Below are 26631 nucleotides of genomic sequence, written 5' to 3'. Positions count from 1 at the left end.
ATGGGGGGGGACTTCACGAGGAGCGGCATGCGAGGCTGTATCCGTGGGGGCCGCGGTGCGCAGACCTCACAGGGAGCGGTGGTGCAGCGGTTGGCGCTGGAACGGGATAGGATGAATCCGTGTTGCCTCTGTGTTCGAGCATGGATCGAGCTTTGTATCGTTTAATGATCGGTCTAGTCCCGTTTAACCGAGCATTGGATCCCGTTCCAATGTTCAATGTTTAACCGAGCATTGGATCCCGTTCCAGTGTTCAAAGGATTTTGCGGGGGGGGGGGGGGGGTGTGCAACGCCCCCCCCCGCCTCAACTGGACACTTAAATAATTCGGTAATAATAGGGGTTTTTAAATCCTTTATATTAAGTTCACTTGCTTGCGTGCTTACGACCGTGCAAATCTTTCTGTCGTTTTTAACCCACTTCCCGTGATCCAATCGAGCTCACATTTTGCACACAGACTCGTTGTGCGTGACAATTTCTTTTCGTGAAAATTTTTTTTCCAAAATTGTACACTTTTTAGGTAAAAAATATATATGTATTTAATTACCAATTGCTTAATGGCGGCAGGCAATCATCTCACCCATAGGTGGCAGCCATCTCAAGCCAGAGGACGAGAGGACTCTAGCCGCCCGTTTCAAAGACCAATGTGGGCTGGGTTGTGGCCCATTGAACACGCATATAAAGGATTTATAGTGAAAAACTTAATTTTTACGGGTTAATTTTTTCCCCCTTTCTTTTTTGCGACAAAACTGAAACCTTTTGCAAGGACCAGATGACGCCAAAAGGCGTACTTTTGGCGTCAGCTGGTCGAACACCGTGTGAGACTCGGCTCTAAGGAAAGCTGTCTCTGGTGTGGACCAATCGGTTTCAAGGACAATGCATACATTATCAGTGTCGTTTTTTGTTTGCATTCTTACTGCAAGTATTGAGGTTAATGTAAACATGATTCCTTGCAAAATGTTTTGGTTTTGTCGTCAGAAAAAAGGGGATAACCCCTATTATATTTTATGGTACTGGCAAAGGAGGCCTCATGTAGAATTTTCAGTCGTTTACCATTTAAGATTAGAAAATACCTCCATTAAATACAACCCCCGATTCCTAAGGGACAAAGCGCACCCCCCTCCCCCACACCTATGCAGGAACCCGATGACCCGAGTTCGATTCCCGCTCACGGCCAGTAACAATAATCCGAATCGGTTTTGGGCCTCCCCTAGGTTGACTCGGCCTCAAATGAGTACTGTACTTGGTGCGGTGTAAACGTCGCCACGTGCGAGATGAAGGCGGTGGCCGAGTGTGGTGTTAGCCACCGGCCGTGACGGCCTTCGCCGGTGCCCGCTAGCAGCACTTGCCCCAACAGTGGCCCGTTGAGGCTGGACGGAGCGATCTTTGCCTTCTGTGCGCAGATCTATTCGTGGCAGCTATTCTTATTCTTGTCCGCGTACACGCACGTGGCCAGAGGGCCACGATTCCGTGGCTCGTCTGGAAAGTGCATAGGCCACAGGGTCTGAGTTGACCTGTGACCTCTTACCGTGGGGCCTTGTTTTGAAGTTGTACACTCTGGGCAAATGTGATCGCGTTAAGGTGTGGAGGCGGCGTAAACTACGACTTGTTACGATTGGGGAGTTGCAAAATGCAAGCTTGGTAGAATAACTTGCTATGGAACATGTCACTGTGTAGCATTGCTTGATGGGTTTGTTGTTGGGTATCATCGTAATTATATTGTTATCGCCCGGCATCTCTTTTTTTTCTACCATTTTTAAAGCCACAGCTTTACCCTTAAAACCCCGGGAGAAAAAAAACCCCCACCGGGTTCGATGGGGCCGTGGGTCAAGTCATTCACTTTCATCACCCTCGGCAATCAATCCTGCAACCGCGGGACCGTTGGCACCAACAATTGTCCCCCCTCTGGCCTATGAACTCAATAGATTTACTTCCCAGGTAAAGCCCATTGAGCCAACAATCGCTTTTTTTTGGTTTAACGGCGACTTCGCCGGCAGACAACGGCGAAACATTCCACAATGACAGACTTGCTTTTATTTGTTAAGCCATCGCCGCCGATAATGAATGACACAGGAGCGCGCAGAGACCGGGTGGACTTTCCGCGTAGTTTAATTTATATGTACACTGGCAGAAGGAACAGGGGGCGGCGACACGCGGCTCGCCCGGAGGACATATCCGGGCGACCTTGGTAAGGCTGCTGTGGGGTGCAGTGCGGGAAGGGAGTGCAGTCCGTACAATATAATACTCTCGCGCAAACGCACTAGGAACTGCACCCTGGAGGTTTGGGGTTGAAATGTGGATCGGAGAGGGTAATTGGGAAGGTCGGGATGTCCAAGATGCATACGTCTCGGGAACGTTGGATTTCTTCCACGGGTACAGATTCAATTAATTTGTTCATTGGGACTTGCATGTGGTGCCGTGGGTGTGCATGTGTAATGTAATGGGGAGCAGTGGTTCAATCACACGGTGGACCTGGGTTCAACTCCTGGCCAGGCAGTGTGGTGCACGGTATGGTGGTATTGGCTGATGCAGCAAGTATGGTCTAATACACTGAATGGCACTGGGGTGTGTGTGTATCTTTACTTTAAATGCACAACGTACCAAATTTTTTTGACGTGTTCACATATGCAATATAACCTATACAAGTCATGAATTTTAAGTATACAGTATATGACCTTGGCCATATTTGGGTGTGTACCAGGTAATGACAAATTGGTTAACCCAAAACATCTAGATTTGTCCTGTGAAGTCCTATGGACATCTAGGTCTGTCCTGTGAACTCCTATGGGTGAGCTTCATGTGGCCTTTAAGTGCATCTAGCCTGGCACAAGTGCTTTGCTACTTGGTGGCAGTAATATAGCTGCAAGTAATGGGGGGGTCCTCAATCTGTCGCACCTGCAGAAAAAAGTATTGTGCATCATTGGAGCTATCCAGTATGAGGAATTGAAAAGCAGATTCTTACATGCATAATTCCGCATGCATGGCTTGGCTAACAATGTCTATCATTGTCTATTGTTAAACCCACAATGGTTACCGCAGGGCGAAATATAAGTGGCATATTGGAGGTGGGATATGCAAACTCGTGTTGACCAAAAGGAATGAAATCCAAGCCTCCGTAGACGTGGCAGCGAGGGCAACAACTCTTCCATCACACTAACACTGACGCGTACCAGCAGTTTCACTTGCACAACAATCCCTCGACACAATCGAATGATCGCCACGCGCTCTCAATCATACACTTTAGTAACGATGAATTGTAAACCATACCAAACGTTTAAGTTAGCGCTATCACTCACACTAAAAAAACAACATGTATAATACACAACCCGCAAAGACGAATTAATTAGGACATATCATTAGGCTACAAACAAGGATCAAAGCAAATGTACATGAAGTAGACGGAGCAGATTCAAACGTGTGCTTTCCTCTTAAACATCACAAAGTGGGGAGCTGCAGTCAACACTGAGTAAACTTGTGGTGTCGTGAAAATCCAAACTCGCTCCCTAAAGGCGCAGACCTGCAAATGCCACCACCGCTGGTGGGAAGGCCTCCACCAAAGGGAGTTCTAAAGAAGCCCCCTCCCTGGAGTATATTTTGGCCTACTCTTCCACGCTGACCAGATATCTTGGAAGAGGCGAGTACCTACACTTCACCCACTAATTGACTGTCATGTACACACTTTTTTATGCTTCTGGGTGGACATGGGAAGAGGAATTGAAGATAATTGCGCCACAGTTTGAGCTGCCGCGCCTGGAGATCAGACTGGCACTGCCAACCGCCACACCGCCGCGTCTGAAATTGGCTACAAGGCGCAAAAACAAATGCAGAATTTTGACTACAAAGATGGCCCTCCAAATTAACTCAAGTCCGGGGTAAGCCAGAGAACTTAGGTGGTGTTCAGTGATGCTACAGGGCACCGCAAGTTATAGGCTGTCAGCAGAGGGCAGCACAGCAACATACGTTGCACTATAGCAACATACGTTGCACTATAGCATGCTGTCATGGTAATGCTCCCCAACACTTCCACTCTGCATTTAGCAGCGTGGTGAAGTATGATCAAATAAACCCCATAACCCAAAAGGCGTAAGGGGGAGGGGGCCCTGGATTGACATAGGGCTGTGACTTTGTAAGATGACTTTGTAAGACGACCAATTTTATTGATGGGTACTGCCTCGTATTTATTTATTTAAAGGAAAATGTGTTTTGGCCCTGCAATGGGGCTATGGAACAACTAGTAGGCTGTGCTATTTACCTTTGGCTTCACAACAATGCACGCGCGCTGTGCTTGTATTTGCTTTCAACTCGATCTGTGGGACCGTGCGTGTGTATTTATATAATACAACATTTTGTGCAGTCGATTACTCGGAGTCCTTTACAAGTAGCGCAAGCCACAGGGGAAACCCCACGCGAATCCACATCCAACATGAAGAAGAGGCCGATTCCGACAACACCACAAGACCCTGCCGCCCATCACCTTCCGTCCAGTAGCGCACGTCATGACCGTAGGTTGAGACTTTCCCCACCCCTGCCCAAATATCTGCATGGTTTTTTTTCTCCAGATTTTTTTTAGCAGAGCAGAGTCTCTATAACTGATAATGGCTCGATGATTGGATAGTCCAGCTCTACTGTCAACAAAGGGTGCATAAAAACGTACCACGCTAGGTTCACGTCGGCAGGGTTCATTGCATGGGTTCCGAGTAATTTTTTTTTTTTAAACGGCTATTAGTTGCACAAACAGCGCCGGCGTGGATGTTTGCACGATGGCAAGAGTTGTATTGGCTGTATAAACCCCAGACGAAACGATATGTGTTGGTCTTTAAGTATGCACTTTAGGTTGATTGAATAACACTTAAGTCTTCCATAAGACACTATTTGACGCCAATGACCTTCAACATGGATATTTCCAAATCGCCCAATTACTTTCTGAAAGATATATCGGAGTTTAATATTATCCCGTTGCGTTAATTACCCACGCGATCTTAAATCTAACCCAAGGCTAACCATAATTAATACCATTAACCTGAAGCTGTTAATCAAGGGTTACTCGTAACATTATCCCAGACTTGTGGTATTTGCCAACTGAATGTCCATAGCGAAACATCTTCCACAGCTGCGCTGAGTGTACACCTGCCCAAGGCACCGTCGTTCTTCAGACACAGGAAGCGGTTCTGAGACAAATTGCCACTGGGCAACGCCAAAAAACGAGGAAGACAACAGAATTACCACATTGGGGCTTAGCGGACCAAAGCTCACCAAATCCTCAACCGGTGTTGCATCAATCCAGCCGTGCGGCGCTCGGGAGAGTAATCTGCTCTTGCGTTCAGAAGGTCGCAGTTTAGATCCAAGGTCCGGGGGTCGATTCAACCCATCATGCTTCCTTGGGGTTAAAATAGGTAATGTTTTGTGGGAGGTCAACATTGGTTGTTCCATGGGGATGCTGGCAGCTGCCATGTGGATGCAGAAATGTCACCAGTGGCTCGGGCGCCACCAATGGAAACGGCTAATGGCTCTTTGTTAATTAAAAATGTACTTTAAATTTCGCTTTCAGCCATTAGGGCACAAGGCTGCAGAGATGCAACAGAGGGCTCGGGCCCCACAACAGGTTTACGAACGCATTTAGGCTCAACATAGATTAAGGGATTATAAGTACTTAATTATTACGTTGTCATTTTTAAAAGGCAAGGCAGCTCAAGGACTTCGAAACGACGACAACAACAAAAATACCACGAGTCACATACTGCGGGACAGAACTGGCACGGAGACAAAACGGCGAGCACAGTTCACGGGTACCTGAGTACGGGGTGGAGACGGCAGCGCCGCTCCCGACGCCGCCCCCGTGCATGGCTATTGGCGTCTCCCAGCAAAACCATTGCGCCAACGCAAAAAAACGCTACTCCGTAGGCTGACTGCTAAGCGGGCAAGACTACACCCCCCACCACCACCACCCCTACCGACCTCCGTTGTGCACGGCGCAGCCAAAATTGCTTGTCGCTCTCCGATGTGTTTGTCGCTTCGGTGTTCAGAATGAAAGAAGCTCCTGACCAGGTGGACCGAAACTTCTGCAGTTCCTGAAAGTGCTCGGAGCAAGACGACTGACATGGTGCCGGCTAACACGCCGCGGTAGGTACAAAACCGGACTAAACACCTGCGCAGTAATTGATCTTGTCTTGGCAGGTATCTATAGCATGGCGAAATATTGTCAAATCACCCCCATGGGGGACTGGGGCGGTCTTCGGTAACAATAACGCGCCACCATAGAAACCAGTAATGTGTCACTGCAGTGTCGGCACGTAAAAAAAAAAATTATGGACATCGGACTGCAATAACCTCATGACTGGCTAGGGTAGAGCACCATAAGTCACCGAAACAAGTTTCCTCTCCATAATGAAGTATACATTTGTGGGATAGCCCAGGACACAGCTTATGTTGTTTGGGTTTTGCCTTTATCCAGCCAAGCATTGTGACAGATCTGTTCCCTAGTTGGCATGTGCAGGTGTGACTTGTATACCAGTCTACCCACCATAAGGTATTCAGTGTCCATGTGCTTATAATCACAACTACAGTATCTGCTTTGTGCTACAGTGCATTATCCATACCCTAGGGGTGGCAGTGTCCGACAGATAAATACCACCTGGGAAGTTTCTGTGTGAAGGATGGACGAGGCCTTGTCACAGGGAATGAGGGATTTCCACCCCTTGGTTATATGACCACTAAGGGCAAATGAGCACGGTCCAAAAGCTTGCTAAAGCTTGGCACTGCGTTAATGTTTTGTATTGTGTTAAATGCACAGGGCCTACTCAGTGTAGAGGGGACGCCCCTATTAATTCGTATGTGGAGCAAAGCATTCTACGCCTGCTGTACAGTCTGGAAAGCGCCGGCCAGCTAACCGGATCTTGCAGGAGTGAACCAAGGAAGATGGCACACCAAGGATGTGCTGTCTGCACAACAGGCAGTGTTCAGTACCTATCATTGTATTTGTTTCTTTTGTTTCCTTTGTCGAAAGGCAACTTTGTACCCAGCAGGTTTTTCCACGACCGAGGTCCCAAATCGCTGCGTTCTCTTTCCAATGTACCAAGGACGCGCGCTTACAAAATGTAACATCTTCCGAATTTGTTTTTGGCAGAGCACACCCCAAGCATCACAGTACACCACGCACACCACAGAGCTGGGACGAACCCAGGCATTAAAACACGCATGCTCGTCTCGCTCGCAAACGCACACACGCCCGCAGTGTTCCATAGGCTTGCCGTTATTTCTGGGAATGCCGCAGGGTCGCATTCACGTGTAGGACCACAAAAGAGGCTGACGTGTACCACGTATCATCACGCTGCCCTTCACCTGTCTTCTCGAGTCAATGCTAGGCACAGCTGCCCATCTCCGGCGCGTTGGTAGCCGCGCTCGCTGGGCTGCTGCTCGCATTGCAGTGCGTTCCACGGGAAGCATTCGCGTGAACAGTTTGAAAGAGAAAAACAAACTAATTTGGTACAGCCACGACAATTGCAAATAACAGGGCACAATTTTTGCTCGCACCGCGTACATCAAGTACCAACAAATCACCGCGTGGAGGCTCTCGCACTTGTACCGAATTTTCTGCTGCTGCTGTGGACACGATGGCTTTCACAACCATGGATTTGCGCCACCCACGGCAGCGGTGCCGTGGCTCGCGCAGATGGTCACCTGCAGTGATGGCTCTTGGGGGGCAGGCAGATGGCCCAACAGGCATGTTCTTTGGGGCCACTTGGAGGTTTAAGAGAAAGCTTGCTCACTCGCAAAGCCATTGGCTCAATCTTACAGCTGCAATTGTGCAGGGACCCGAAACACATTTGTATAAAAGTACAATGCACACAACCAGCTACCTGTTCACAATGTCCCGAATTTCCTTGGTGCAAGCTAACAAGCTTGTGAGAGCCTGTGAGCCCGTACCACCCACACCACCACCACCGCCCTGCAGCTCACGCAGGCCGCTCTCCAGCTTGCCCAATGCGGTCAAAAGTGCAAACTTCCTTGCAGGCTGCGCCGAGTCCGCGTACAGGCGGCACCGTTCCGACAGCTTCTGCCCGGCCTCTAACACCGCCTGCGCTTGGGTCGCGCCGGTGGACAGCGACCTCTGCAGGCCGTCCAGGCACTCGACGACTCCCTCCTTGCTGCTGGCGAGCGGCACCAGGGTGGCGTCGCCAGCGTCCGGGCTGGGCGAGCGCTTCTCGGGCGGCCTTGCAGTCCTGCGCAGGGTCACGAGCGACGTCTGCTGCTCTCCAGCCACCGACGTCCCGGGCGGTTTTAACGGCAGCGTCGGTTTGGTGCCCGGCGGCATCAGCGGCTTTTTCCCACCACCGTCGCCCGAGGCGTCGCCCGCAGCGTCCGCGCGCTGGGGCGACCTGGGTTTGACAGGGGCGGCGCCCGAGCTCTCGCCCGCGGTTTGGCCTTCGCCGCCAGGACTGGCTGGCGGCTTGCCGACAGGTTTGGTGGCCGCCAGGGGCGGCGGGGGCGGCGGGTGGGACGGCTTTGCTTTGTGCTGGGGCCCCAATGGCTGCACTTTCTCCCGGTCTGTGTGCGGCGGAGACTTTTCTGCAGGCGGCCTGGCCTTCCTCTGCAGGGGCTCCGAGGTGGGCAGGAGGCGGACTGCACCAGGAAACGTATTGCTGGTGAGGCCCCCTCCAGCCCTCGCGACGCCGCCCGGCTGGGGTTTCCCCGTGGCCTCGTCGCCCACGCGCGGTTGCTTCAACTGCACGCCCGGCTGCTTGCGCGTCACTTTGGGCGTCGTCCCGGCAGCGCTGGCCTCCCCGTCCCTGAACATGCCATTCTCCCCGTTGTCTTGGCTTCTCTGCTTCTGCAGAGGACCTCGGCTGAAGAGCGCCAGCCTCTCGGCCAGGTCCCTGCACTTCTTGACCGGCTGGACCGTGCTCTCCGCGCTGTCGGAGGCCCTGGCGCCACCCACGCCCGGTGCTCGCTCCCGCTGGCCGTCCAGCGGCAGCGTGTGACACTTGCGCTCCATGTCGCCCGACCCACCCTCGTTGGAGAACGACATGGATGAAGATCTGGAAAAACGGTCGAGTGATAAAGTCGCGACCGCTTGCTGCTGCTGTTGTTGTTGTTGCTGCTGCTGTTGTTGCTTCTCCAAACGCTGCTGCAGTTGTTGCTGAACCACATTGTGCCGTGCCTTGCCGTGTGGCGAGGCCTTGGGTAGCGGCCGTAGAGTGCAGAACGGAGAGACTGGCGCGAGCCGGTTCTCCTTCTCCCTGGCGTCACCGCGCGAGAACGTGGCGCGCGCGTCCAGGAATTCCTCAGACGAGCAGAGCGGCCCGAAGCTGCCGTTCTCCTCGGCCCTTTCCGGCTGGCCGTCCGCGTCACGGAATGAGCTGCTGCGCCTGGGAGGAGCCGGCGCCGTCTTCTTCTTCTTGGCCTTGAAGGACGGCAGGAAGAAAGAGGAGGCGGCGGTTGACGACGGCGGGAAGCCCCCGCCATGGACGTCGGAGTCGTCCAGGGTCGCCCCGCCCATTGTGGCCGCGCTGCCGCCACCACTTCCACTGCTCAGGACGTCGCGCATCTTCCGCGGCAGCTGCGGCGAACTGAAGCAGGCGGGGTCTGCTCGGGCAGGGCGGGACGACACGGCACAGACAACGCGTTAGCGTTACGTAGCCGTGACGTGGGCGCACGCGTCGTCTGTCGGGGGCACTGTGGAGGTGACTAGGTAGATCGCACAATTGCTGCAAAACTCCCTTCCCACGGACGTTGACATCGCATTTTTAGAAGAGTTAAAGCATCTTATAGTTCAAGGTTCTATGTAAGAGCTTGGGTGGTGTGGGGGAAGGGGGGGGCAGTTGGTGCTGCTCTCGTGGTGGTGGTACCTCGTTTGGGGATGGTCTCCGACGACGCCACAGAGGTGCCAAGCGTCGCGCCGGCGTCTCCACGTTCGGGCGGCCTCCTGATGGACCCCTTCTTGGCAGGCAGCTTGGGTGCCTGCATGCACGACGATCCGTTCCTCCCCAGCTCCTTCTCCACCTCTGCGCGCCACGGCGGTTCACAAGGGTGAGGTTAATCGCACGACGTCCGCGCAATACCCACTTGTTCTCACAGCGCGCAAAAGTCCCGAGAATTATTCGTGCTTTGATTTTTGGCTGGACGGATTAGGAAGGTTAATGCAAGGTCAGGAGGACTGTGTACCTCCATGTACATTCACCGCCCTCTGGGCAATCTACTGCTAGATGTGGGGATTGCTGCGCATGCGCCAATTTGAGGCTTATTTGACCACGCTGGAAAGTGTGGCTTTGAAGGTATGGTGCGTACACAGCAGCACAGAAGTATGACCCGACTGATGTTACTGCACTGCCTTCTACCAAAGGCTTAGCTTCACATCTTATTACCTGTTACGCAAGGTGGCCACCCCACCCAACCTCAATGCTGCTTTGGCTTCAGAGATGTGACAAATCCGGGTGCGAATTGTGGTCATCGGCAAGTACACGAAATTAAGAAGAAGAAAAAAACACTGTACCTTCTGAGATGCTGGAGTCATGGAACATGGTCTCGAATGTCTGGTGAATCTCAGCAAAGGATGGCCGGTCTGCTGCGTTCCACTGCCAGCCTACCACACACAAAATAAGGCTCACCCACCTGCTACAACCAACTCTAGCCCAGCAAGTGAAACAATAAAGATCCAGCACTTGAGTGACGTTTGTCACGGGACCTACTTCTAACCAAACCTTGTCGCTAACAGCAACAGAGATATTAAGATGGCGTCACCTCCGATCAAACTGCACATGAGTGGACCATTAGTTATCTGACAGTCGTGCAACCAATCATTTTGATGAAATACATTTCACTCCAGTTTTTAAACCATCGTGGATCAAGGTCATAAGTTATCGTATGGACAGGGGGTTCATCAGTGCCCTGGTTTTCTATTGGGCAAGCTCCTGCTCAACAACAACTTTTCGTGTTTTTGTTCAAACTGAATCATTCCGAAAGTTCTGCCAAACCTTCCCCCCCCATACACCAACACATTCCCTCCTGTACCGCTTGTAAGCACGGTGTGGGGGGGATAGGGGGGGTGTGCTCACAGGCTTGCATGAGCTGGTAGACGCGGGGTGGACAACCCTCGGGTTGCTCCATGCGGTATCCGCGCTCCAGCCGCTCGTAGACCTGGGAGAGGTCGACGCCGGGGTAGGGGGACATGCCGTAGGTGGCGATCTCCCACAGGAGCACTCCGAAGGCTGATCAAGGACGGGTGCACAGACGGAAAGAGACACAAAGACAGATCCATTGCTGAGTGCCTTTTAAACTGTTGAGGGACGTCTAATAGTGGCTGTAAACACTCGCACTGCGCGCGTATTAGGGAATGGTGGCACAAGCATCGATGTTCGCGCTCCGCACCAAAAACTTATTCGGGCCGAGTCAACCTGCTGGAGGTTCCAAGATCCGATCAGATATTTGCTGGTGGTGCAAGCTGTAGGTCGATTCTCACTCGTGGAACAAACGCAGGGAGGCATGCACACCGAGATGTAATTCCCGGAGGAGAATCGCACGCCGCTCGCGGCAACATTTCCTGACGGAGCGCAATCGATGTTCCGACAGCTTCAGCCGCATTAAAACTTAAGAGAATGGACGGCAACAAATGCTGGCGGCCTTAACCGCTAAATATAAATTCTTTCCCACACCTCCGATTTTAGCAGGGTTGGCTACGTAGGATGCAAAAGAAGCTCAACACATATATACATTTCGATTTAAAGCTTTCGTGACTGCAGGGATTCATCTTCTAGGTTCTTTCGGTAAAGTCACGTAGAAGGGAAATAATAAAATAATAAAAATTAAACAAAATAAAATAATTCTCACGACGTCTCGGCCACAACGCAAGCAGCCGTCCTCAGGTGAAGAACAGGTCTGTCGGGAAGACAGCGCTGTCTGAGAATTATTTTATGTTTTATTTTTATTATTTTATTATTTCCCTTCTGCGTGACTTTACCGAAAAAACCAAGACATCTATACATGCTATGACAACCCACCCCACACGTCGGACTTGATGGAGAACTTGTTGTAGGCCAGGCTCTCGGGCGCCGTCCACTTGATGGGGAACTTGGCGCCGGCGCGAGCCGTGTAGGTGTCGCCCGTCATGAGCCGGCTCAGCCCGAAGTCGGCCACCTTCACCATGTGGCTCTCAGCCACGAGGCAGTTCCTCGCCGCCAGGTCCCTGCGATGGACACGAGAGACGAGGACACGCCGGGTTTCAGTGGCGTGGTGGTGGTGACGACGATGGTGGTGGTAGTAGGGGAGGGGCTGGGCAGTTGGAGGCAGTCGCCCTCCAACAACAACGGAGGGCGGAGGAGCGACGCTCACAACAACGAGCGGAGCGCCGGGTGGCTAAAGCACAGCAAGTTGGCACAGTAGGGGGCACAGGTGGTGCATCAGCCAGTCATCTCGGTCATCTCGGTCAGTCGACCCGTGGCACCTGGGTCTGCCCCGTGACCTCCTGCCAGCAGGCGTTCGACACTTCACGTGGCCTCAGGGTGCACATGGCCTGGCATAAGCGTCGTGGTGACGTCACCGCCACTTAGTGGCGAATGGCGGTTGTTGTTGTTGTTGTTGGGGCTGGAAGTGGCCACGTTTCTCTAGGCGGTCGGATGCGGAGCTGGCAGCAGCTGTGATCCTAATGTTTGAAAGTAGGCGCTGCCTGCGATTTTTGTTTTTAATTATATTTTTTTGAAGCGGGTTCTCAAGTGGAGTAAGTTTGCTGGCCTCAGCCTAGTCACAGATTTGAATGCACAACTAACTCCCACTCCCACCCTGCCACCACATTTAAATTGTCTCAACACCAAATTTGCCTAAATTTCAGCTCTGAGAATGAAAAATAAGCATTTGACAACCTGGCTATGAACTTCATTCTAAGTGACAGGAGAGGAAGGAAAGCGCTGGCCCGTACTGTGCAGAATAAGTGGTCACTTGAAAGTAGTTCTTTCATATCCACTTCTGTGGGCCGGTCTATGGCACGGGCAGGCAGGTGGGGGTGGGGGGGGTTGCACAAATGTGCTATAGGGAGAACTATCAGGAGACTTCGTCTCACAACACACACGGGATTACGTTTTGGAAATGTGCCCTCCCTTTCCCCCTTTCATCGGCCAATCACGGCCCTCGCCTACCTGTGAATGAAGTTCTTCTTCTCCAGGTACTCCATGGCAGAGGAGATCTGCGTGGCCATGTGGAGCAGCACCACGGCCGTCACCTCGTCGCGGTTGCACTCGCGCAGGTAGTCGAGCAGGTTCCCGTGCGTCATGAACTCCGTGACGATGTAGAAGGGCGGTTCCCGCGTGCACACGCCTGCGTGCACACGCGTCACAGGAGCAAGCGTGCGCACAAGCGTCAGCGGGGAGAAACGCAAGCGCCCGGGGACGCACTGACTCCACTCGTCCCGCCACTTTGCATGTTTACCGATCATTTCCCACGTCCAGCGTTTCAAATACATTATTTGCATGTGGTCGGGCGAGATTGGAGTTCATGCAAACCACGTGCCGTGGTGGGTCGCGATGGCTGTGGTTCGTATAATACGCAAGTAGCCAACCGTGCTAATCGGAGGTGCAGGGGAGGGACAACAAACTAAACACACAAAGCAGTTATCGCGTTTAAAGCACTCGGAGGTGTCTCGCCGCAAAGACTCTCATTGTTAAGGTTTAAAGGTGATGTTCTGGTAGAGGCGAGCGCGATGATGGTGGTGGTAGTGAAGGTCGTCCCGTCGTAGTCACATTTTTAAACACTGGATCCCGAGCGGGAATCGTCACATTGCTCACCGAGCAGCTGCACCAAGTTGGGGTGTTTGATCTCCTTCATCATGGCCGCTTCCTTCAGGAACTCCTCCACCTCCATCGTGTCCTCCTGAGCAAAACAAAAACACGCAGTGTTCGAGGTGGATGCGTGGTACCGACCTCGTCAATTACCGTCTTGTGCTCGTTTGCCCAGGAAACTCTGTGAAGTGACCAAACTCATTCTCTGGAAGGTCCCCGCCAAGTTTTGGCAGTAGGGGGGGGGGGTGGCACGATGATTGCTTATGTAGATTACAGTTGAGTAATATGCAGGTGATTTTTCAGCATTGGAATGTGTTTGGCCAATACCAGTTACATCCTAAGTATAAATATATTTTTAGCTCCACTATCGTGATCATTGCTGCTCACCTTGAAAGGAAGGAACCCGCAGAGTCTCTGCTGCTCCCAACAGCAACACAACTATACAGGCGCCCTCACAACGCACCACCTTGACAAGCGTTATCGTGCACCTCCAATGGGCGCGCAGAGAATGGTTTAAATGCTTTCAAGCCTAGTTGCGATGCATTTAAGTGTACCATGTAAAGCCCCATTGTCAATCCAGGGCTGGCTGAAGGTGCCCCCCCCCTCCATGCCCTGGGTGTGGGTCATGGAGGTTCTTTGACCAAGCTTCACCATGCTGGTCAGTGGGGGGGGGGGTGTTTGGTGACACGATTGGGGGCACAGATGTGAACGGCACAGGGTTGGTACAACCAATGGGTTTGGCTACAAACGTCTCCTCTGCTGGCCATCAAGTAGTACCGCAGTAGGCAATAATAAACTGATGTGCATGGTGGTTACCAATCCCAAAATTATCCTGGCTCAACCCTGCTTAACTTCCAAGGTCTGACAAGTCTGGGCGCATTCCGTGTAATTTAGTGGCACTCCTGTCAGACTAAGGAAACAAAACTGCACGGTTGCGCTGTTGACACCGCCATCGCGATTCAGATGTACACACCAATGCGACACCGTCTACGAGCGAGGATAAGAGGCAGCAATACCCTCGCAAATCGCTGTGACCAATGTGTCAGCGGATATGACTTATCTGCCATACATGGGGCCTTCCGCAAGCCGACACAGATTAAAATGACTCAGTCGGGGGCCATGTCAACAGCAGCAGCGCAGAGATGAAGACAGTTGGGGGCGCGGTGCTGAAACCGTCGCTAAGTCTCCTTCACGTTACGAGCTGCTAATAGGTGCTCGCGAAAACAGCACTTGCCCCCAACAGTCTCACTGTACCGAAAGAATGAATGGAATGAATAACACACATGCTCTGTTTAGAAAGCGGAGCCAAGTTCAGACAATCTCTCTTTTGAAAAGGAGAGGTGTGGGTATAAAAACGGTACACTTGCCAAACCACAGTTAGTCACCAAACACCATACGAAAGGGTGAAGACTGCAGGAGCTAATTCCTAGGCAAGTCAAGATCGGTAGTCGTTTATGGATCGGTCACAAATCTATACGTCCGTTGGACACTTCCTAAAAAATGCCACAATTTCAGCCAATGAGATGTCATATAAAAGCCTGCCACAATTAATGCAAACGGTGTAGACATTTCAAAGAAAACAAATTTGGCCTTTGACCCAATAATTTTGGCTTATCTGGACGGACATACTTAGCGCCTCGCTTTCAATTCCCGACCACGGCTGTCAGGGGCGAGTGATATCTGAACAGCACTCCCCCCTTCACCAACTCGTAATGACCAATGCGTGGTGAAATATGGTCAAACCTCACCCCCTTGACCAAAGTGGAGATGTGGCGAGACCTTCAACCAAGCAGCCGTCCAGCAGAGAGAACTGTAGATCATTATTATGACTACTTATTGTGCTGAGCAGAGCTTAGCAAAGCCTTCTACCAGTGCCACCGCCATTTACCAGTGCCACCTAGGGGCAGTGACTGATCTAGTGGGAGTGTGTTTAACACTTGCTGCAGTGGTTCACAGTTTGAATCCGGCAGCTGCCCAGGTTTGTCACTGCAGGCGTAGGAGCCGTAAAGTCCCCCAATACTTCTTTCGCAAGTAGTAGGCCGTAGTGTGCAGTCATCACGGTCCACATTTACAAAAATGACCCACAAGTTACTAAATTGGGATTACAGGGAGCAATCGTCATACCCTACTTGGACATTTGGCAAGACCCTTCTGAAAAATATACTTTGAGACTCAATGAGGCTTTCCTGGGTAAACAAACTCCCTGTCTACCGGTGACCCGGAAGAAGCTATTCCTGTAATAATTCAATCCCCCCCCCCCCCCATGCTCCGCCTCCCTCACCTTGAGAGTCTTGACTGCCACGGTGCGGCTGTACTTCTTCCAGAGGCCCTCGTAGACCTCCCCGTACTGCCCTCCGCCGAGCTTGTGCTTCATGGTGATGTCTGTGCGCTCGATCTCCCAGCGGTCGTACGTGGGCGACACGCCGTACACCGTCGGCTTGGTGCGCTTGGGCGCCGGGTAGTGCAGCGGCACGATGAGGCCGTCCGCCACGCTCGAGTGGTGGTGCACCAGCTCGGCCAGCGTGCTGAAGCGGCTCTCCGAGCTCACGAAGTACTGCGGAGGTGGAGAGGTGCAGAGGGGGGGAGAATCACTACAGGCGATACACACAAGTTGAAAGCGCCCTGCACTGTAGAAACGGCGTAAATACCAAAAGCACTCCTGTCCTTGCTTGGGATCTGACTCATCCGCAGGCGCACGTGTGCACATCCACGTCTAATAAATGCGATAATACATGCACGCATGGAAAAGGATCTTGACGCTCGGTTCTATGCAATTCTCTTGAAGCCACTATTTTACTATTGATGAAAATAAAAATTGCACTGCAAAAGTTTCCAAACATTTCCATTGATATAGTTATTTTTATACAGTGCAGGATATTACCTTGCATTGCAAAGTTTGGCCAAATAAAATTTTCAGCAGAGTTGCACTTTGCTTTGAAGAACACTAAGATAAGCGGGGTGGGGAACCCACAAGTCAAGATGAGGCTCAGAGGTCCACACAGATGGGTTTATGAACCCACTTGCTGTACTGCCACCTCACAGGCACGTCACAGCCTAGCGGCTTTCCGAGTGTCACAAGTCGGCGTGTACATGCACCAACCCTACCCACCACAGTACTGAATTACAGGCGTGCGCCATCACGCCCGGCAGAATATCAAAAAACAAATCATCCAGCTGAGAAATGAGCAATTTGACGATACTGCCAGCAAGGCATGCCGTCCCTTGCTCGGAGCCTATGACCGGCCAGTTCACACATTCGCACACCAGCCCACGGCTGCAGGTCTGCACCGCGTGTCTTGAGACAAGCCACGACGAGCCTCCAACCCGCGGAATTCCTCTCTCACCCCGCGCCCAACTAATTGAAAGCCCCGCTCCTGCAGCTGCTCTGTGCAACAAATGACATAGCAGGCTACCTCCTAGCAGCAACAGCAGCAGCCACATTCATCTTGACGTTTCCATGGCTTTGCACTGTTATACATCTTAACATTATAAAGTCAATACAAATTCGAGCTACCACACTGCAGTGAAATTCCACCCCCACCTCCCCACCCCTCCCTTCCTTGAGTGTGGATTGAAAAGTAACGCCGACTCCGGGAGTTTGACCCAAGGCTAAGAACGCCGAATGCCTCTCGCGCCACTCTGCAGACTCTGAACTTGTTTGACCGTAAACGTGCGTTCACAAATTTGCGTTCCCACAGCCAGTATCGGGGGGGGGGGGGGTCGTGTCGGGTAACATTAGTGCGGAGGTGTGGTATACATTTGATGTGTTAGTGCAGCACTCCCCGAAGAGGAGTACAATACACACGAGTTGATTAATGAACAGCAAAAGGTGCGACTGCGATCATAAGGTGGGTCCTTGCAGCATGCCTTGCATGTCGCGCACGCGACATCACCACACTGCGTGTATAACTGTCGCGGTGCGATTGTGGTAGGTGTCCCACTTTGCCATAGCTGGCCGTGTCGATGTGGTGATGGTAGTGGTGATGGTAGTGGTGGTGGTGATGGTCGTGGTGGACGTGGTGGTGGTGGTCGCGGGGGTGGTAGCGGGGGTGGTCGCGGGGGTGGTCGTGGTAGTGGTCGTGGTGATGGTAGTGGTCGTGGTGGTGGGGGTGGTCGTGGTTGTGGTGGTGGTAGTGGCGGCCTCACCTTGCCGTCGCTCGCCGTGTTGATGCGGTAGTGGTAGACGCGCCCCTCGCAGCGCAGCGAGATGGACAGCTGCCCGGGGCTGCTCTCGGACTCGCGCAGCAGGAAGGAGCCGTTGATGCCGCTGCTGAGCAGGTACTCGGCGGCGTTGCGCGAGATGGGGCCGTGGTACCACGAGTGCTTCTCCAGGCTGTTGACGGGCGTGATGTAGTTGCTGGGCACCCAGCCCTGGCCGTTGCGCGAGTGCACCTCGCACCACTCGCCGTTCTGGTTGTAGCCGAGCACGCGCAGCTTCTCGCCTGCAGGGGGAGGCCAGGAGTCAGGAGAGAGCGAAGATGGGAATGAGGACGTGTGTTTTTGACACTTCCCTTTGTGTGTTATCGCTGTCTGTCCGCCAGTAACGAAAGGGACATGATAACTCTCGTAAAGATCGTCCAAGGTAAACAAAACCTTTGCGCAAAGTCGCGTAGCTATTTGGGACTTGGGAGAACGAAAACTGGTCATCTTCATAAAAGCGTTGTCGATATTTTGGACATGTAAGCCAGACCAATAAAGACTATTTGCAAATATGTTAATGCATTTGCCCTATCAGTAACCTTTCCACTTTCGTAACGCTAATTAAATAGTTCCAAAGGAAAACCCATGTTGGTTAGTGTTACATACGCCACGCTTAATGCATGTGAAATCACGACAGGCGATACATACAATTTGAAAGCACCCTGCACTGTAGAAACGGCGTAAATACCAAACGCACTCCTGTCCTTGCTTGGGATCTGACTCGGACCCTTGAATGTATGTTGAACTTATTTCGCACCGTACGTAGCCAACCGTGCCAAATGGGAGGTGCGGGGAAACAACAACAAACGAAAACACACAAAGTCAGTTCTCCGAGACCTTTGGTGATGCTGAGCGTGTTGTCGCCGCTCGCCACGAAGTCGTAGAGCGCCACGAAGAGGTTTGTGTCGTCGGGGTCCCCGGGGACGGAGAGGAGGTTCTCCTTGGAGTTCCAGCGCACGGCCTCCCGGAGGCTCGGGCCGTCTCCATCCCCGTCGCCGGGCCGGTGCAGGGCTTCTGGCGGAAGAGAACGCAAGGGGGTCGGGGGGCCACAGTGAAAACGCGGCGTGAGACACGGGGGAGGGGGGAATCGTAACTCGCCGATGACGGTTTGAGGGCCGAAGGAGGCGCCGTAGCATTGGGTGCGAGTCACAATGCGACTCCATGTCAACCGGGTCTGTCCGTGTCAGCGATCCAGGAAAACAAACTTCCTCATCCTGCACACCACCACCTCTCGCTCTGAGTTGTGTGCGCCTTTTGGCGTCATCTGGTCCAACCCATGTGAGACTAGGCTCTAAGGAAAGCTGTCTCGGGTGTGGACCAATCAACTTCAAGGACAGTGCATACATTAACAGAGTTATGTTTTTTTTTACATTATGACTGCAGGTATTGTGGTATATGCAAACATCACTCCTTGTAAAAAAAGGTGTCAGTTTTGTTGCCAGATAGAAGGGTAAAAAACCAATTATCATATTTTTTACTGGCAAATGAGGTTCCAATGGTGTTGTGGCAACTAGTCACGTGCTCACTCCTGCCTACCGGTGACCTGGAAAATATTCAGAGAAAAACGAATCCCCGGTCATAGGCGACAGTACAGCAAGGAGTTTGCCCACCTACTGTACCGCATTAGCCGTGTAACGATCCGTCTGAAAACAGGATGGACTGTTGCATCGCAAGTTCGTGAGACATGGCTACGACTTGGAGGGCCTTCATGCGGCTGAAGATGATGATGAACGATGCATCAATTCGTAGACTGAAATGAATTATTACACTCCAGATACATAGATCGGGTGAGCGAGAATCATTTTTTATTTACGATTGCAGCGACTATATGGGGGTGATACACTCGTGTTACATCTAGAATCCGTGAATGAACTAAAGTGTACATAAGATATGAAAAGACAATAAAACAAGACATGGTGTAAATTAAACAAAATAAATGCTAAAATGTCAGCTTAATTGTACATTTTCTCTTAAATAGCAGCATTAATTACCAATTCGGTAATTGACTTTACAGACAACACGCCCGGTAGCTGCGTTCAAACTCGACACTAAGCAATATCACTTTCCGCGACGCTATTTTTGTTACCTTCTTTCCTTCTTTTCCTCGAGGCCACCGGCGAAACCTGATAGGCGCTCGACTTTTTCCGAAACAGTTTCTTAAAGTAGTTCGACTCCAGCTTGGCTTTTGCGTAGCAAGACGGCAGCGGTAGGAGTAGCCGCTGCCTTAACCTCATTCCCAGCGCGAGCTCCGCTCGACAGAGTTCCAACGGAGGCGCGGGCGGGCGCGCGCGCGGGCTCGCAGGAGAGCGTAGCGGCGTGACACGAATGGAGCGAGTGAGCTCGCTCGCATCCCTCGAATACCTAACAGCTCACTCAGCTAACGTCCAACCCCCCCCCACCTTCCGGCGGTACGCCCGTCGGACGCTGGCCAGGGACGGCAACAGATGTGGGACTTTTTCCACGGCAACCGGGACAACACCGCCGTGCTCGTGGTTTATGAAAAAAATTAGACCTACCCACGCCCGCCCACTCCACCCTAAACCAAACCGCAGGGCCACACTGCAGCTTGCAGAGTTCCACAAATCATCGCAGCTTGCGGCGTTCGGCAAGTCAACCCGCGCAGGAAAATTCTCCTTGAAAGTTTCACTCGGAAGCTGTGACATTATTCACTCCACCTTGCCGAATGGACTGTATTAGACGTTTATTTTCTCACCACGTGGAAATGACTCCTGTGCGCAAACCAGCCTTTCCAGGGTCACAAGGAAATAAAAAGCCTCCTACTCAATGGGCAGACGTCGAGTTGGTAATGGACAAAAAGAGGGTGAACGCAAAATATCCATTCGGGGAAACTTCATTCTGCATATAGAAACCGAGGGACAGTTGCACAATTATATTGGCAACTGTTGTTTGCGAGCACCTATTAAGGCCGGAACAGTACGCAAAGGCGTTGGTGTACCTAACACCAAGCCTGGCTGCCTTGGTCTCTCCAGTGCCGATGGTTACATACCACACCAGAGTCTCATTTAGGAAGTCACTGGAGCTAGGCACTTTTAAATCTAGATTGAAAATTAATTTCTTTAGAACTGCTTTTTGTTCTCAAGTTTGTTGCATGTATGTTGAATTTCTTTCGCACCGTGCGTAGCCACGGTACGTAGCCAACCACGCCAGGCTAGGTGCACTGAGGCCACATCTCGCTGGCTGGCGCGCCTCGCCCGTCCCTGGTCTCGGCGGCGGCAGTGGCGGCGTTGCGGGCGCGCGCGTCGGTGTCATCGCATGCCGGAGCGCGCAGCATCGAGTCGGCCGCTCCCCGCACAAACCATTCCCTCCCGGGGAACACGCGCGCACGGACACGCGTCGTTTAACGCCCACGCTCACCATCACACGTGCAAGCATCGTGACGTCAACGTTGACGAACTCTTGAACGCAGCCGCCAGTTTTTGTTTTCCAATGGCATGTTTTATGTTTACCGTGCGAGATAGCCGTTTTGGTATTTTGCTGCTTTGCTTTGGGAACTTAATGTTTTTGGCTGGCGAGTTCAGTAGCGGTGCAAGAATGAAGGGCTTTATGCCATAACATTTTTGGTTTCAAACAAGGGAGTCCGATTCGATCGAGCTGGCAGCACGGGACTGGTTGTGATGTCACTTGCCACCGAAGTTACAGCCATGGCTGGATATTAAACTCACATCGTTGGGTTCGCAGAGCAGTGAGCTAGCACGCACCATCGCTCTCACACGGCACACAAAAATAAAGATATTCCGTATAGCCTGAACAGACTGTTTGGGGCAAGTGCTGTTAGCGAGCACCTATAAAGGCCGGCATGGCACACGACGGGGTCGGTGGCCATCATCATGCCCAACCGCCTTTGTCTTCCCAGTGGTGATGTTTACACACTACACCAGGTACTCATTTGAAGCCGAGTGGTCCTAGGGGAGGCCCAGGACCAGTTCAGATATATAATCGTCACTGGTGTAGGCCGTGAGCGAAAATCGAACTTGGGTGGCTGGGTTCGTAGCACAGCACGCGAACCACTAAACTACCACTATCCACACATACAATAACAACTGCCATTCGCCACTAAGTGCCGGCAACATCACAACAGCACTTGTGCCAGGCTATGTGCACGTTAAGGCCATGTGAAGTGTCGAACGCCCGCTGGCAGGAGGTCACGGGACAGAGCCAGGTGCCATGGGTTGACTAACAGATGACTGGCCGATGCACCACCTGTGCCCTCTACTGTGCCAACTAACCCCACACAAAGACAGACACACGCACACATCAACCCACCCACATGACGTCACCGACGCATACACACAAGTGTCCCACTCAAATTGCACACAAACACACAAGCGTCCGGTCTTTTCAGCGTGGCGAGCGAAACACAATTACCCACCATTGACAAGTCATGTTACCGAACACGAAAGCCAAATCGTGTTAGACGTCCACTCTTGCTTGAGCAACTTTAAACACCGCTCGGCACCTACGCGACCCCCCCCCCCGCCTCCCTTGTTTCGCATGATTCTCCCCGACAAATCGAGCGCGGTCACACAAAACACACGCGTGCCCCGCCACTTGCTCAGCAACGACCCCAACGCCAGCCCCAAATAAATCAGTTTTTGCTTGGCGGGAAATAGCATGGCTCACCATCACATAGTGGTGTCAAGAGAGCATTTTTTATTTTTTCCACATTTATTTCATCCGAATGGAATCTCCGCAGTGAAGTTTGCTTTCACAGAACGGCGGTTGTGTGAAACGGGGGAGTGGCGAGGGTGGAGGAGGGGGGCAGGAGGCGGCGGAGGGGGGTCGATACACGAGGAGTCGAGTTCGACAAAGATATTCATTCATGGGCCAACGCAGCACTCCCGGAGCGGACAGACGCTGCCGGCAATCCGTCCGAGAGGGAATTCCGTTCGGTAAAGCCAAATCGATGAAATCGCCTAGAACGAGGTGAAAATCTCATTGGAAAAATTTAGTCTGTTTTGCAATCGTGTCCTAGATATAAAGACAACGTGTGTACGTATGTATGTAGAACTTCTTTCGCACCGTACGTGGCCAACCATGCGAATCGGAGGTGCGGATGAGGATCGTAAAGATTGATGGCTATCCCACAAACATTATTTGTTCCAAGAATAATTTCAATGATTTTTTGGGTAAAATTCTTGTACCTCCTAATTCGCATTGTTTCTTCTAAGATTGTATCCTGTTCGTATGACGCTGTATTGATTCAGTGGCCTAAATGTAACATGAGCACATACTTGTAAATATGCATGCAATTTGCACGGGCGGTAAATAATCGATTCGATTATAATCGATTCACATGCTCACGAATCGCGAACGTTACATTTTAGGAACGTGGAGATAAACCATCAATTCATAATCTGCTAAAGCGAATTGGGGAAATTCATCGAATCGCGGGGGGGGGGGGGGATACTAAACTTTTTTATTTTACCAGGCAAGGCCCACTGAGTTATATCGGTCTTTTTCAGAAACAACTTGGCCACAAATGATAGCACAACAAATTTGCTTATCATGTGGAAATTTATAGCAGCCTAAACACTGAAAACGCATGTTTCTAAATGTGCAGGAAAAACCCCAGAGGGCCCGGAGAAAAATCCACGCGACAAAGGGGAGAGAAAGAAAGAGACACGCAAACCCCAAATATATAGGTGTCAGGACCGGGATCGAACCCACGACCTCCTGTATAAAAGGCAAGGTAGTTAACATCTCATCTTGGTCTTTGGAATCCCACCTGCTGTGCTGCTAGTGGATTTGTATGGGTGTACCATGCCACACGATACAATACGAACGATACCAATGGCATAGCATGGTTGGCATTGACTCTGATGCAATGAACCAAGCCAGGCCCTCTATAACCCGGCACCTGGACACCCCCCCCCGCCAGCACCCTAGCCCCGTGGGTCCCAGGGTGCAGTCGCAACAAGCTAGACACTCGATAGACATGCCACCAAGTGATAAGTGGCCCAGGCCGCTTATCGGCATCGTCCAATGAGGAGAGGACACGGCCATATTAGGCGTTGCGCAAAAATGAAACTTGCTTCGTCAACGGGGCTTAGTCACAGAATTGGAGGGGCGAGGGAGGCTGACGACGGACGGAGTCACGCATCACAAGGCCCTGAGCAACGCTCGGTCCTCCCCTCCCACTTCTGCTCGATATCGGTGGTGGCGGCGTTGAGAAATATAAACATGAGCGATAAGCAGAGCCCTATATTCTTGGTTATTTTGGTAAAGTCACGTAAATAGAATTTTGTTTTTTTATACAATTAAAAGTAATACATTGAAAATAATAAAAGCAAAAACCCACGACGTTTCGATCGCAACACAAGCGGTCTACGTGACTTTACCGAAAGAACCAAGAATATTAATTTCTGCAGTCACGAAAGTTTTAAGACAAAAGCAGAGCCCTCGAGGTGGCAGCGAAGAACACGTGCAAAATGTGCGAGCTTACAGCTGCTGCCGAACGAAAGGCGTTCCCCCCGACGTGCTTCCTTGCCAGTTTAGTTTTGCTTGCCGAACTTCATCATTGACAAGTTGTGAGGGTGCTGTAAGCTAGAGGTTAGCTCTGAATATACACAAGCGTTTGACAGTGAACAACAATTACGATTAAATATTAAGTCACTACGTCGGCAGTCATGTTCAAGTACCAAACAAAATATAATCTCACCTTTGTTTTTCAATGCGAGTGCCTTAAACAGCAAAAACATAAAACAAATGCAGGCAAACAACACATTCATCTCTATATTTCTAATCGTTACAACCATTTAAAGACACTGCAGTGTAGCCAGTGCTGCGGTTATGACACTACACTACGAACCTTGTGACCCGAGTTCTTATAACATCAGTGACGAGTGATATCTTAACCGGTCCTGGCCTGCCCCTGTGCCACTTCACCAACCGGCACGGACTAGCATGGTGAAGAATGGTCAAACAACCACCACGACTGTAAAGGCATGGGTAGGGCCCGTATAAAGCAACGAAATCAGAGCTGCAAGTAAGCAGGACTTCGTTACAGCCAGTTGTATCTTTGTCAACGACACAGAATATAATTAGGCACACGGCACTCCACATCCAGTACTGTACAGAACACCTCTGGCTCTGGCTGCGGCCACTAGCCAGGCGCTTGCTCGTGTCCATCAACTCGAGAATATGCGGCGAAACCGAGACCGCACGTGAAAGCTGAACGCAAAAAGGTCCCCGGGGCGACTCTTACCTCCAGACTGCTGCGAAAACGACAAATTCCTCATGATCTTACGGGACACAAACTTGCACCACGTGCCAGCACAGGCCATGCTCCCTTTACAAGCGGATCCACACGTGCCCCAACGCGCGACCCGTCAGCCCGTTGGAAGCTTTTGTGCCGCGGCCAAGGGGAGAGGGCGGCATAGTCGAGTCACACACGCGGCAGACCTCCCGCCACCCTTCCTCACGAGGGCCACATTGAACCCCCGCAGAGCCCATCAATGGGGCCGCACGCTAATAGAGAGACCCACACACACGAGTGTGCGCAGTGACTCAAGGGGAGGGGGGTGAGTGGAGGGAAACGGGGAAACTTGAGAAGGAATTTTGACATGGGCCCCTACGGAATGCACCCAAAGCTAACAGGCATCTCATTCCGGAAACTAACATAACTTGATTTTCAGCAACGGTTACAGCTGAACAATGCGCGCCTCTGTCACGCTTTATTTTATTTATCGTCCGGGAAACATCGCTGTACTTACATGAATTAATAATCACGATTCCTCGTTCTCCGATTCACATTAAAGTCCACGTTAAGTCGTCGAAAAATGTTTTGAGGAAGTGTGAATGTACGCGACCGACGACCAATTCACCTGGAATGCACCCGGTTTTGTCGTATGTGAGATGCTCAGCAGGGTTTTTGTTTGGTATTGTAATAATTATTACGACTAGTACAGCACTAGTGCGGAGTGTAGTGTATAGTAGTGGAGTGTATAGTGTAGCATACTAGTACAGCACACCAGTTTGTTGGAAAGCCAAGCCACAACATTTACAATCCAAGTACAACGTTTCGTGGTCAATACATCTCCGCCTCTATATAAAGAACGAAACAGTAAGACTTCTCCATAAATCTGGCTGTCGCCTGATGAAGCTAGTTGTAATTACTGGCGAAACGTCGCACTCAGATTGTAAATGTTGTGGCTTGGCTCTCCAACACACCGGTGTGCTGTACTAGTGACGAATTGGCACGTTCTATTTACATGACAACCCTTACTAGCAGGTTGTTGGGTGGTAGTGGGTTTAACGACAAATTTATATATTTACGCGATCTAACCCAAAAAAACCCCTTATGGAGCATGTGCATTATAAGTGTGATAGACTGTAACGATTAGAGACAACATTGAAGGCTTAAGTTGTCAACTGCCGCTGAAGAACTTTGCACACCGTAATATGGAGTGTATTCAGATGAGAACGCCAACGAACAAAATTAAATAAATCTGAAAGATTTTAAAAGTGATGGGAAAATGATATCATGATTATCGTCTTATTGAAGCATTTCTAAAATTATATCGCAGCAACTCTAGTGACCACAAAGCATAGAAAGGCGGCTTGCAGGGCTTTTTACGGTGCCAGAGGACGGTGCTGATGTACGGAGTCGAATCGACCAGCAGAAGGCGCCCTCGGCCCAGCTAAATTATATTA

At 51.3% G+C, this 26631-nt stretch overlaps 1 protein-coding gene across 1 annotated transcript in view; it reads right to left on the bottom strand.

Annotated features, from left to right (window-relative positions):
• Window positions 1–3049: 3049 nt before the first annotated feature.
• LOC144937840 (tyrosine-protein kinase ABL1-like) overlaps window positions 3050–26631 on the bottom strand; it is a 43578-nt gene continuing 19996 nt past the window's right edge. The window contains 10 exon segments of the mRNA XM_078865354.1: window positions 3050–9577; window positions 9841–9996; window positions 10485–10574; window positions 11047–11199; window positions 11989–12173; window positions 13120–13297; window positions 13765–13849; window positions 16040–16312; window positions 17905–18200; window positions 18796–18972. Of these exon segments, the coding sequence (XP_078721480.1) occupies window positions 7848–9577; window positions 9841–9996; window positions 10485–10574; window positions 11047–11199; window positions 11989–12173; window positions 13120–13297; window positions 13765–13849; window positions 16040–16312; window positions 17905–18200; window positions 18796–18972 (3323 nt within the window). The 3' untranslated portion in view covers window positions 3050–7847.

Source organism: Lampetra fluviatilis, chromosome 20 (genome assembly GCF_964198595.1).
Source record: "Lampetra fluviatilis chromosome 20, kcLamFluv1.1, whole genome shotgun sequence".
Taxonomy (NCBI): domain Eukaryota; kingdom Metazoa; phylum Chordata; class Hyperoartia; order Petromyzontiformes; family Petromyzontidae; genus Lampetra; species Lampetra fluviatilis.
The sequence above is the reverse complement of the archived record's forward strand: the minus strand, read 5'-3'. Positions and strand labels throughout refer to the sequence as shown.